General features: G+C 31.7%; 1 protein-coding gene across 1 annotated transcript in view; it reads left to right on the top strand.

Annotated features, from left to right (window-relative positions):
* CDH9 (cadherin 9) overlaps nt 1-14,661 on the top strand; it is a 139,044-nt gene that overhangs the window by 107,783 nt on the left and 16,600 nt on the right. The window contains exons 4-7 of the mRNA XM_020903290.2: nt 5,163-5,282; nt 5,854-6,021; nt 8,317-8,504; nt 9,743-9,996. Of these exons, the coding sequence (XP_020758949.1) occupies nt 5,163-5,282; nt 5,854-6,021; nt 8,317-8,504; nt 9,743-9,996 (730 nt within the window). The remainder of the gene's footprint in view (nt 1-5,162; nt 5,283-5,853; nt 6,022-8,316; nt 8,505-9,742; nt 9,997-14,661) is intronic.

Genomic DNA, 14,661 nt, shown 5'->3' with positions numbered 1-14,661 from the left:
AAACTATTAATTCATCTTTAAAAACAGAATATTTACTTATCGGAGACTCTTTATATTTAAACTCAACCTGTATTTTCTCCTATATTATTTTATATTATTTAATGGGATATTATCTTCTACTCAATATGTTTTTATAATCTATCTACCAAACTCAAAGATAGTCTTTCTCATTGAAATACTAATATCATCTAGAGTCTATTAAAATTTAGCAAGTGTGTGATAAGATCAGAACTAGACTAAGTGCTTCTCTGTTTTATTTTTCACAAACCTTTCACTTGTCCAAACCTATATTAAAATATAGAATATATAAGTTTATACATAGGAGAAGGCTTGCAGATTATCTTGTCCAAAAAGCCTTTCATGTAAAGCATGTAAATGTATTTCATTTATATAAGCTTTAAATTATGGGCAGTACAATATCTAATTACTGTAAACCTTAAATACGAGAATTTGGGTCATTGCCAATAACATTACCTGCATGTCTACAATAACAACAAAACTGAGAGTGTGTAGGTGGTGGCTGTGTGGCTCCAGTTGCAGATTTCGGTACTGATAAGCAAAGATTTAAGAACTACAGGTGAATCTTAATCCCATTCATAGAGAGAGAAGTAGCGTTAGTCATTCAGTCATGTTGGATTCCTTGTGACCCCATGGACTGTAGCCCGCCAGGCTCCTCTGTCCATGTAATACTCCAGACAAGAATACTCTAGTGGGTTGCCATGCCCTTCTCCAGGGGATGTTCCCAACCCAGGTATGGAGCCCAGGTTCCCTGCATTAGGCAGATTCTTTACCATTTGAGCTAACCAAGGAACCCTGACCCTTTATGGAGGATAATTATTATTCTTTATTACTAATATTGACATTATTGCACTAATGGATTCTTCCTTGCCCCACTCATAGACTTTGTATGTGTATCTATTTTTAAACAGAAATGTTCACATTATAAACATCATATGTATATGTGGAAGATACTTGGTTTAATTAATTTAATTACCACTCTTAATAAATAAGTAAAACTGAGTCTAAAAGAATTAAACTGATTTGCTCAAAAAAATACAGAGACAAATTGTTACTATACTATCTTTAAAAAGGAAAAAAAGTTAATAAAATAAAGAGATAGCTGGGTAATTATAATACTTTACTATTTTTCTCTACTATAAAATAGTTATGATTATTATGCAAAATGTACTTTGGAAAACTTCTAATTTTATTAGATTCTTAGTGACTCTTTGAAAGTGAATTTTTTTCTTATTGTTTTAATTCAAATTTTTCAAAAAATTAAATCTACATAAGTATAAGGAAAGGGGAAACTGCATTTTACAATAAGAATTTAGGTCTATTTATCTATATATGTATATATACATTTCTTGTATATATATATTTATTGTGATCTTTTTGCAATTCTTCTACCTAATTTAAAGGAAAATAAAGATTAATTCATTATAGGCTTTAGATGTGATTTTCTCCACTTTTACCTATAAAAATTATCATTTACAGAGAAATATAAAGGGTGATACTTAGAAACTTTGTCAGGTTATGTGTAGCCCATATGTTAATAGCTAAAGTCTAAATATAATCACATAAAAAAGAATATCTTATCTCTAAATGAAATAATTCACAATTATTTAATTATAAACTTATTATTAATTTTAAGCTTATTTTCACTATATTAGTGATTTTAAAAACTCAATAATTGAAAATCTACTTTTAAGTTTTATGGTAAATTAAGCCTAAGATAATAAAGTATATAAATTATTTTTCCTCATTTTATCTTTCTTTCCAATGTTGTAGTCCAATGTTCTCCTTTAGAGTGTTCCCTTCTATGGTATTATCTGTTATTTCTTAACACATTTGTCTTTTCTTTTTTTCTCTCACAAAATCCTCTGCATGCTTTTTCCCTCTGCCTCTTCTTTCTGTCAAAATCATAAGCCATATTTCACTTTTGTTCTCAGAATCATGTGTCTCGAAATAAAATGAATCTGGTAGCAAAAGAAATTTTATGAAATCAATGAATTAGCAATTTGAATGTAGCATCTTTGTTATGATTAATAACTCATATTTCAAATATGAAAACAATTAATAATCTAACATATATGCACAAAACTTTTTGTTAATACTTAAATTCAAATGATTCCAATTAACTCTTGAAATCTGAAACACATTAGCATCTTCTGATCTGAACAGCTAATCAGGGTAATATATGAGGCTATATGGTGAAGGAAAATGGGATACACTTTGATTTAGATATTTGTAGCAGATTCCTATATTTTATGTTTTCCATTTTTTGTAACCATTATACTTTGGTTAAAGCTTATCTATCAACTTTCTATATTTGCATGCATTTATCTCCATCAACGCAAATTCCTACTGCATAATTTTGGAGGTTTCTCATTGACTGGGTATTTCCCCAACTGGTCCCTCAAAAACTTATCCAGTTTACCTCCCACACCATCACCCCCAACAAAGAATGTATCAGAAGCTTTTCACAGATCACACAATTAACTCATCAATGAATGCTTCATGTCCTAATCTAGGCTCTATGTTAGAGGTACATGTTCAATTATATGACCAGACAGGCCATTTAGTACAGTGTTTAGAATGAAGTTTCTTTAGACTGGCTAGCTCAAATCCCATCATATCACCTACTAGCTATGCGATCATGAGCAACCTCAATATGTCCCAAGGTCTATATCCCATGTTTATCGTGCGGATAAAATAATAACATAAATCAAGCACTGAGAACTCTGCCTAGTCTACGTTAAGCATTTTGTAAATGTTAGATCTTGTTATGACTTTGTACTAGGAACTCTGTTGGGCTTTAGAGATAAAATGTTGAACAAAAGTAGACAAAAGCCCTTGCCTTGGGAGATTTTACATCACACAGGACAAAACGTACAAGTAACAAATGACATGAATTTGTCATTCAGGTTTCACTACATTTTACTTAATATTTGTTTAATAAAAAGTAAATATTTATTTTAAATTATTTGAGAATAAATGAAACATATAGCTGCAAAAATTTACAGGGCTATAAAAATCAATGTAGTCCCTTTTAGTCTTTTATAAACAAATATTTATAAAATTAGGACAAAAGCACATAAACAACTTTCTATGTAATTTTATCACTAAATAATATGCATTGCAAAATATTCTTACATTTATGCAAACAGAAAACAAACAAACCAATAAAAAAGCTGACCTTTCCCTAAAGTTCAGAACACTACATATTTCTCATCTGTTCATTTTTCTAGTATAAATAATATATTAGTGATATGCTATTAGTGTTCATTAGTGTTTAACAACATTCTAATTATTGCCATGATTCTGAGAAGGGAAACAATATTTTATATGGCTTTTGTGGCATTTTAATCACATTGATTTCCATTATTTAATTTATTTAATGCTTTTAGCTTAAATAGTTTTGGATAGATTCAAAGATCACATACCCATGATAAAGAACAAATGATCAGAACCAAACTTAACAACAAAAAATAATAAAAGAGTCACAAAAGTATAGAGGTGTGTTTTTACTTACTATGAAATGATAGCCATAGTAAAAATAAAATGAATCTAGTAGCAAAAGAAATTTATGAAATCAATGCATTAACAATTTGAATTTAGCATATTGGTTATGTTAATAATTCAATTTTCAAATAATCCTAAAATATGAAAACAATAATTTAACATATATGCAACCAAAGTTTATATAAAAATAAGCATAAATCAGAAAACAGCTATAATTGAACTTTTGAATATTATTGTGGGTGGAAATCACTTCAAATATTTCTGCTTTGGTCTAGCTAAGATAGAAGTTGATGCTTTTTAAGTGATGAAAGAATACACCTAGGACTGAGTGAGTTACAATGTGTCCTCTCACAAGATATACAAATTCCATTGCAGCTGAGGAAAACACAGGCTTTAAGAGGAAGAGATCAAGTTTTCATGTTAATTAGTTTTGAGAAAACATAAAATACTTGCTAAATTCATGTATTCAGATATATTGATGAAAAATAAAGTTGTTAGTACAATCTTAATGTGCATTATATTAGTTTCTATAATGTGCACATACACACAAATTTTGAGAAACATTCTCTACAACTCATTACACAAGTTCTGCCTGTGTAATGTATGTGGGATATTAAAGTAGATGACAGAGCCAATATGGAACTCACTTTTTCTAAAGGCTTTCAAAATCTATGTAAGAATCAGAGTCAACAGTTTGAAAAATTGCATATAATATACTAGAAAATGCTCTACAAATTCATTTTGCTCAAGGATTACATGTAGGATTTATTTGATGGTAGTTTTAGAATCATGCCTTGAACCTTTATAGAGTTCTAGAATTATAGAAAAAGTCCATCAATATATTACATTATATTTAGCTCCTGAAATTAGCTCCTTTAAAGTTCTTTTATCTTTTAAAAATATTATGTGTGATGAATTTAAGAGAAAACAATTGAATTTTTACAAAATAAAATTTAACCGAGAGTAATGGTAAATTATAGCATTGTATATGAGACAATTATACACTTTCTTAAATCTAGAAGGGTATATCTACTGACTTACATAAGTGTAGAAAATAATACAAAGCATATCAATAGGTATGATTAAATATGACAATGTTAACTATATTTTAAAAAGAAGCACAGACACAATACACATATAAATCTTGCATACCAAAAATGTTGGCAATTTTATGTCTTTTGTTTCTTTCTTCATGAAAACAGGGCCTCTTTATTTTCATTAAATTTACCATATATAGTTAATTTATTAGAATGAAAGCAGCAAGAGTGCTTTCATTGTTAGATTTATCTTTGAATCCACACTTCCAGTTAGCAATAAATGTATTAATTGAGAATTGCATGATCACTGTATTTAGTGAAAATTGGTTTTTGTCACAATATTTTCAACCAATTAGTGCATAGTCACCTTTATGATAAATTTTACTTTTGATTGTATAGATAGCTCAATAACAATATTATTCAGGAATATTAAAATTAAAAAAAATTAAAGATGAGTGATTTTAGCAGCATAATTTAAACAGATTTCTTGAAAAATATACCATGGTCTAACATACCATATTCCCAGTAATATGTTTTCATAAACATGGTTTCAAATTTCCAAGTATTTAAGTGTCTATCTTTGGGTGGGAATTCATGTAGGTACATCTGTTATACAAGTGACTGCAACAGACGCAGATGATGCCAACTATGGAAATAGTGCCAAAGTGGTCTATAGCATATTGCAAGGACAGCCATATTTTTCAGTGGACCCAGAATCAGGTAATAAAATTTACTTTCTCATTATGTAATACATCTGGATGCACAGTTCATTTTTAGATTTTTACATACTTAAAATCAATCTATTAAGTGTTGTGTTTTTATTTATTCCTAATACTTACTCCACGGAAACAGAAGCAGATTTCCTATTATTTAAAAAGATTTGAATCCTTAGCCCTTAAGACTAATATTTATTGAGTTTAAATTTATGATGCAAAATATAGAATTTCACAGAGATTGAACACAAGTGTCTTAGAAATTACCAAAACCTAAAAAATGTGACAATCATCAATATTAAACAAGCTGATAAAGTTTTTGACTCATTAGTTTTTTTAATCAAAATGATAATTAAATTGATTTAGCAAAACCTGTTTCCTAAACAATTGCCCATGGAAGAACTTTTGTCTGTTCTGTGACTAATGTTAAATTTGTTATGGATTGGAAAACTTATCTAGGTCCACTGACATGTTATCATCTGTGTGTTCTGATTAATTTCTGTAAAATGGATCTTGCATGTCTTAATATTAAAACACGATGATTGAATTGCAAAATATGTGTCTACTTTTTCCAAAAGGTATAATAAAAACTGCATTACCAGACATGAGCAGAGAAAACAGAGAGCAGTACCAAGTGGTTATACAAGCCAAAGACATGGGCGGCCAGATGGGAGGACTTTCTGGGACCACCACAGTCAACATCACTCTGACAGATGTCAACAACAACCCTCCTCGATTTCCCCAGAGTAAGAGAGGTTTCAGTGATATCATGCGGAAAGTTTCTCAAATACACGGTCAACAGTTAAATGTTTTTGCTCCTAGTTTATGCATACAGATGAATCCACAAACCCTCCTTCAACAAAATGTCACTATTTCCATCATATTAAAGTGAAGAATCTGCCTGCAATGCAGGAGACACAGGAGAGGCAGGTTCAATCCTTGGGTTGGGAGACCCCCTAGAGGAGGAAATGGCAACCCACTCCAATATTCTTGTCTGTGAAATCTCACAGACAGAGGAGCCTGGTGGTCTACCATCCATAGGTTACAAAGAGTCGGACACGACAGAGAAATGAATACTGCATCACTTCAAAGTGACTATGATCATTTTTATCACTGAGTAGTTAATGGAGACAACAAGGAAAGGAGGGTTTTTTTGGCAACTTTAATTATCCTCTTCTACTTTTTAAAGAGTTATAAAATTTTCCAGCCTAGCTTTCCCAACATTTCCTATGATCATCTAGTTCTTTTGATTATCTTTTCCCTGGTTATGTGTACGGACTCTCAAGACTGACCACTTGGTTTCAGATCCATGTCTGTCCACTTGTCTTGCCTCAGTTCTCTTGTTTGTACATAAAAACTATAATTCCTTATTTAGTCAATTCTAAAGCAGGTTTGTTGATGCTTTAATATTTCTGAAATCAAGTACTATATTAAAATAAATGCAAGTTAGTTTAATCGGCCACATTTTTCTGTTTTATTCACCCATAGCCTTATGGAATACCTTGGTTGTGATGACATCTGAGCTATGTTAAAAAATTTCTGGTATCTGTTACCTACTTGTGAATAATTACACCAGTCTATAACCTTTCAGTTGTAGCCATTTTTAGGTATGCATGTTAAACCGTGGATTCTTTGCAAGCCATGAGGCCCTATAAATATAGATTCTGATTCTCTGCTGCAAATATTTCCATTTTGCAGCAAATAAAAACATAAGGGATCCTTTCTTGAAATGTTCTACTAAGGACCCTCACAATTCAATTTCTGACATTGATTCCAATGCAATAAAGCATTTTTTCAAGCTAATCAAATTTGAATACTTGATGATACAGCTCTGGATGGTGGACATATACATATGATAAATGTTAAAAAATAAACATCACAAGGAATATGAATAATAAGCTTAATTAACATAAATCTAAATTTGGAATTCTGTTTCCTTAAGCTGAAAGGGTATGATGTGATGAATTCTCAAATGACTTGCTGCTCTATAACTCTCTGATATAATATAATTTTAGCAGAAGGCTTGAAACTGTAATAGTAATAGCAGAAATGATCTTGCACTCAGAAATGAACTAAGCATCTTAAAGACATAATTTCATGTAATCTACTTAACAAACATATGAGTTAATTGCTATCATCATCTCAATTTTATAGATGTGGAAATTAAGGGTTAAAGAATTTAACTAACTTGCCCAGTGATGAGAAATTCAGGGTAGCTAGATTTAGAAGTCTCTCTTCTTAAGAACCAAGCTAATTGGAAAGAGAACAGACTTTGAAGTCAGAGAGACTTAGTTTTGCCTTCTGCATTTCCCAATTTTACAGGGTGATTTCCTTGAGCCTTATCTCTGAGGACAATATACCTGCCTTCATTCTATAAGGATGAATGTTAGAATTAAATGAGTTAACATAGAGGCCTTATATAGACATCAACACATTTCTAACTTTCATTAATAATTATTGTGATATTTTCCAATTATCTCTTGAATAAACCCTCACAAACTTAAATGCTTTTGGGGACAGCACAATGTAAAAATTTCAGGAGACAGAAACATTCATATCCCAATAAAAGACATTAACAAGCAAAAAAGAAAAGAAAGAAAGAAAGAACTTGTTATGTAAGGATTGATTTTTTTTTTCTATTCCTGAGTTAGAATATAAAAGAAATGTATGTTCTAAATAATTTATCACATGAATAATGTGTAATGATAATACTGAACACTTCAAATAAGCAGTAAACAACTGCTTTCCTGCCCTCTTAAGTCAAAAAGTTCTGGATTCTAACATCAGGACTACCATCTATTATCTAAATAACCTTGAGATATCCACTTAATCTTTCTGGAACACAAATTTCTCATTTATAAAATGAGAGAGTTCTGCCTTTATAAATTATTTTCCCAACTTAATAAATCTGTAATTTTTGACAGCTTGCAATTCAATATGATGAAAAATCCTCCTAACTTAAAATTAATGTAAGTAAAAAAAGCAGAGGAAATGAAAGCTTTTGTTATCTAAAGATGAAACAGCTTTGATTTAATTTTCAGGTACGTATCAATTTCATTCTCCTGAGTCTGTACCTCTTGGAACTCCTCTTGGAAGGATAAAAGCCAATGACCCTGATGTGGGGGAAAATGCTGAGGTGGAATACAGCATTGCTGAAGGAGATGGAGCAGACATGTTCGATGTCATCACTGACAAGGATACACAGGAAGGGATTATAACTGTCAAACAGGTTTCTTCTTGTTGTCTTCATTTTTTTATTGAGCACTTTATGGTTTATTTTTGCTTTTTAGGTAAGAAAGCCTAGGATTTATTTCTTCCATCTTTTACATGCTTCTGTCCTTCATATAAATGGGAATAGCTGTGATTTCTCTTCAAGTGAGTTAAGCATCTTTATCACTGACACTTAAAAGTCCTATAAAACTTCAACAGCTTGTGCTTAGAGTAAACAACAAGTAAAACTAGGATCAAAAACAAAACAAAACAAAACAAAACCTAGGATCAAGTAATATCAAAAGTCATTTTTATATTTCTCCATGACATTATTTTGCCATGGCAATCCTCTGGTCACCTGACGTGAAGAGCTGGCTCATTGGAAAAGACCTTGATGCTGGAGAACATTGAAGGCAAAAGGAGAAAGGAGAAGCAGAGGATGAGATGGTTAGATAGTATCACTGACTCAGTGGGCCTGAATTTGAGTGAACTCCGGGAGATAGTGAAGGACAGAGAAGCCTGGTGTGTTGCATTCCATGGGGTCACAAAGAGTCACACAGGACTTAGTGACTGAACAATAGCAACAATGTTATTACTTCATGTACATTTCCAGATATTTAAATTTCTATGTGTGATGTCTATTAAAATAGATGAGGGTGGAAGATACTTAATTTTTACAGCAGTGAAGGAGAACATTATAAAATGTTACATAGTATAATCCAGCTAAATATTGACTACATTACATCACACTAATTTTATTGGTTTGATTCAGTTCAATTCTTGTTTTCCACAGCATTCAGATTATTGATTTTTTTCTTTTTAAAACACAAGTTTTAGAACTGTAGGACTTAAGGAAGCAACTTATATGAATAGCCTGATAAATCTCAACTTCATATTTCTGCTGATTTCAAACTTTTATAACTTTAAAATAATAATACATAATATAGTAATAAATAAATAACCTATTTATTTATTAGATATTTCATTTACCCATGACCACCAAAATGTAAAATGTATTAATAAGTGCAAATCAGTATTAATGTTATACTGTTACATTCAACTATTCTTTATAAACATGTAAGGCAAAAAAAAGAGAAAGTACTAACTTATTTGATATACTCATGAAGCAAGAATTGGGAACTTTATTTAACCAAAATTACTGGAACTACTAGAGAGGTGTTTATTACATTTTGATATTGTCTCTGCTTGTTATGTCTGCTATGTTGTACTAATTTTTCTTACTTCATTTCACTTCAGAATTTAGATTTTGAAAACAAGATGCTGTACACTTTAAAAGTGGATGCAAGTAACACTCACCCTGATCCACGGTTCTTACACCTGGGACCTTTCAAAGACACAGCTGTGGTTAAAATATCTGTGGAAGATGTAGATGAGCCTCCTGTGTTCAGTAAAGTCTTTTATTTGATAGAAGTAGATGAAGATGTAAAGGAAGGCAGCATCATTGGACAGGTGACCGCATATGACCCAGATGCCATGAACAATTTAATAAAGTAAGTGTTTTGAGAAAACCTAAGTTTGAAGATATATAACAATCACTCATTATTTACAAGTTGTGTGAAAAAAAAATACAATACGTGATCAAGTACAGTAATAAGACCAAATGCTTCCATAACAAAGGCTCTCAGCTGTACTGCCTTTTAAGTGCTCTGGATATATTGATTCCTTTGACTCATCACACTGTGGGCTTCCCTGGTGGCTCAGGTGGTAAAGAATCTGCCTGCGATGCAGGAGACCTGGGTTCGATCCCGGGTTGAGAAGATCCCCTGGAGAAAGGCATGGCAACCCACTCCAGTATTCCTGCCTGGAGAATCTCCATGGAGAGAGAAGCCTGGCTGTCTACAGTCCATGGGGTCGCAAAGAGTCGGACATGACTGATCAACTAAACACATACATCACTTAACAAAGAAGCTCCTATTATTTTATCTTTCTGCAAATGATAAGACTATAGCATCGAGCATTTAAATAACATGCCAAAAAATTAGTCAGTGGAAAAGCTGGTTTGAGGTTCAAGCTATCTGGCTACTGTGTCCATGTTTTAATCCATTAGGTAGTGAAGTAATTCTTATCCCACTGTCCTTCTTAGATTAATCATAGTTCAAATAATAAGAGATCTAAATAAAATATTCTTCTAGAAAATTTATTAAGAGATACCTGGAAAATTGATGAAATAACTTTGAAATTAGTCCCTAGGCACATTTTACATAAAAATTTTGGGGAAACAAATTATCAACTATATTCTATTAATAACACACAGGATTGATAAAGACAGTAGTGATATTTGAGAACAGTGAAACTATTAAAAATTAGTATTATTTGTGCATAATAGTGTAATAATTTCTCGAAGTTTGAAGATTATATTAACCATTCCAAAGCTTTCAAACATGCCATAAATTATGCTGAAGTGAAGTATAGTGAAACTCCCTCGGTCATGTCCAACTCTTTGCAATCTCGTGGAGTGTATAGCCTGCCAGTCTCCTCTATCCATGGAATTCTCTAGGCCAGTATACTGGAGCGGGTAGCCGTTCCCTTCTCCAAGGGATCTTCCCAACCCAAGGATCGAACCCAGGTCTCCCACATTGCAGGTGGATGTTTTACCATCTGAGCCACCAGGGAAGCTCCAGTTATGCTTAAGGAAAATATAAATGTAATTGTTATATAAACTGATAAATAGGATGGGTGGATGAAGATGGGTAGGCATGCTGATGAAGACAAAGACTAAAGGAGCAAATACTATATTGTTTGTTAATGTGTGACTACTATAATAAAATATCTAAAATTATACTTTGCTTAAGATTTAATTTTTTACCCAACAAGTACTTACCATGTAGCATAGGAACTGTTCTCAATATCTTGTAATAACCTATAATGAATGGGAATGTATAAGAAGAATATATATATTTACATGTAGTATAAACTGAACTATTTTGCTTTATACCAGAAACTAGCACCACATTGTAAAATGAACTGTATTTCATATAATTTTTAAAATTTAATACTAATTAAGGAAACTAAATAATTAATATGTTTTGGGAATGCCCAAATTTCCTGCAATTCATGTCATATATCATACATAGAAAATCAATGAGAGCAACACTAAATATATAGGCATTAATTTAGCTTAAGATGTAATAACTATTCATGGTAATTTACAAAGCAATATTTTTTACACTAAATATACACTAAGCTTAATTTGTTGGTTAATTGATATATTTTTAAAATAAACAATTCATGAAATTTTAATCCGTAATTAGTACTCAGAGTTTAGCTTGAACCTTTTGGCTAGTTTTAGGTTAATTAGAAGAGAATTTATGTAACTTTTTTTCTTAAGTAAATGTTCAGGTTCAAATCATATATTTGTATCCTGTTCAACATTAATTTAAAAACATAATACCAATGAATGAAAGATTATTTGATACTTTTATATCATCGTGCAAAAAGTATTAATTTTGCATTATCATGTATAAAACTCTTAAAATGAAATAAGTAATCTAGTTTTCCAATGGTCTACATGTATGCTCCATCAGGTTTACATTCAAAATTATGTTTATTTACTTTTTATTGAAATTGAGTGTGGCTGATTGGCTTTGGCATCTCTTATATGTGAATTTATTTTTTTAAGTAACAAAAGGAAGTTCAGAGTGTTTTTGTGTTCTTTGTACTATTAAAATAGAAATAATTTACCATGTATATAAAAATGCATAAGGGACTGTAGATACCAATAGCTATAAATGCTCCATAAATATCTATTCTTGATAGATTTTGCAGTTTCCAAAAACATAGTAGTCAGTGTTGGCTGTGCCTTCATTTAGACCTAGTATTTGTGATGCCAAATATTTATGCTTAAAATTCCACATCTATGTTTTCAATAAAGTCATTAATTTTACCCTTTGTCAGTTAACAGTACCCACTGTTAGAAAGTTTTAGACAAGTGACAGGATATTGACTCTTAAATTAAGAACAGCTTATTGCCCTACTACTGAGCATTCCCTAGTATAAAGGAGACAGCCTCTTAATAATCTTGTCTCATTCATTTGGTATATCTTGCATATAGGAATTCAATGAATGTTGATTAACTTGAGAAAGGCAAGCTAATTTTCCATGTTGCCAAGGATATTTGTTTATTTATTCAGATGGCATCAAGGATTTTATTTAGTTTAATCATTTTAACACCCCTCTCTACACAAAGGTTTTAATCTTTTCATTGAATTAAGTGATAAGAAACAAAGTGCTTTTCTACTCAAATGGTGGCATCAGATCCATGATATGAGACTCAAATATTTTGTCTATCTTTTCCTCTATAAAGTAATTGTTATTTATTGTGCTCTTGCTATGAACTGGAAACTATCCAAAGTATCAGATCATTTAAATCTCATCACAACATTATAAGGCAAGCACATTGCTATCACCTATATTTTTAAAATAAACTATTTATTAGAGCATAGTTGATTAACAATGTTGTATTAATTTCAGGTGTACAACAAAGTGATTCAGTTATGCATATGTGTGTGTGTGTGTGTGTTAGTTGCTAAGTCATGTCCAACTTTCTGCAACCCCTTGGACTATATCCCGCCAGGTTCCTCCTTTCATGGAATTCTCCAAGAATCCTGGAGTGGGTTGCCATTTCCTTCTCCAGGGGATCTTCTCAACCCAGGGATTGAACTCGCCTCTCCATTGCCTCATGCACTGCAATTGATTCTTTCCTTACTGAGCCATCAGAGATGTTCACAGACTTAGAGAATAAATCTGTGGTTACTCAAGGGGGAGTAGGGGGAGAGATAGATTGGGAATTCAGGATTGACATGTACATCTGTATTGTTAAAAATAAACAGAGATAGAGATGCAAGAAGTTTAAGGAGCTTTACCAAGGACCCTATACAAATAACTGTCAGGCTGAGGATTCAAACTATTGTTGATCTGAATGCACAGCCAATTCTTTAACCTATATAATTCTGCTTTCTAGGCCTGATTTTTAGAGATAATTAACAACATTTCACATTCATAAAATAATATGACTGAATTCAGTAGTACACAGCAGAGCCTCAAGGACGAACTTGTACAAAAAGCAACCCATGGCTTTTGCCCCTCAGAATTTGGTTTAGTTTTTCCTTGTCTTTTCTTTCCATTGTCCATAATAGGGGTTATTTTTTTCTTCCTCTAATTTTATTGAGGACTTTGTTGTGGGTTGTAACTTCTCTTTTTTCATTTCTAATTTTATTAATTTGGTCCCACTCTCTTTTTTCTCAATGACTCTGGCTAAAAGTATATCAGTTTTGTTTATTTTTACAAAGAATTAATTCCTAGTTTTGTTGATCTTTCCTATTGTTTCTTTGCTTGCTTGTTTTTCAGTGTCTATTTCATGTATTTCTGCTCCTTATAACTGCTTTTCTTCTACTAACTTTGGATTTTCTTCTACTAACTTTGGATTTTTATTTTTTGGATTTTATTTACTGTGTCACTCTCTTCTGTCCTGTGTATTAACTGTTGAAAAGTTGACTGATAGCCTATGGACATCCCTTATGTATAACTTGTTGCTTTTCCCTTCCAGCTTTTAATATCCTCTCTTTAATTTTCTCATTTCATTACAATATGTCTTGGTGTGGTCCTCTTTCGGTTGATCCTGTTTTGGACTCTGTACTTCCTGGCCTGGATGCCTGTTTCCTTTCTCAGGTTAGGACATTTTTCTGCTATCATGTCTTCAAATATGCTCTCTTCCTGTTTCTCTCCTTCTGGGCCACTAAATATGAATCTTATGGTGCTTGGTGTTGTACTAGAAGTCTTGCAAGTTTTCCTCTTTTATTTTTATCTTTTTTTTTTTCCCTTTTTGCTATTTATCTTCAATGATTTCTACTACCCTGTCTTCCAGATTGCGGTCAATTCCTCTGTATCAAATAATCTGTTGATTCCTTCTGGTGTATTTATTATCTCAGTTATTATATACCTCATGTTTGTTTGCTATTGCTTTCTAATTGCTCTATCTTTGCCTTGTTTCATCATTCCTATTTTCTGCCTTGTTTGGGTTAATACTGTGCCTTATTTTGCATTCTTCAATATTTCCTTTTTTAATGTCATCATTCTTTTCTTGCTGGGTATAGAAATTTAGATTGAGGGTAGTTGTTGCTTTCTTCTAGATCTAAAGTAAATATTTTGAAATGTCT

This window comes from Odocoileus virginianus, chromosome 14 (genome assembly GCF_023699985.2).
Source record: "Odocoileus virginianus isolate 20LAN1187 ecotype Illinois chromosome 14, Ovbor_1.2, whole genome shotgun sequence".
Lineage (NCBI taxonomy): Eukaryota > Metazoa > Chordata > Mammalia > Artiodactyla > Cervidae > Odocoileus > Odocoileus virginianus.
The sequence above is the reverse complement of the archived record's forward strand: the minus strand, read 5'-3'. Positions and strand labels throughout refer to the sequence as shown.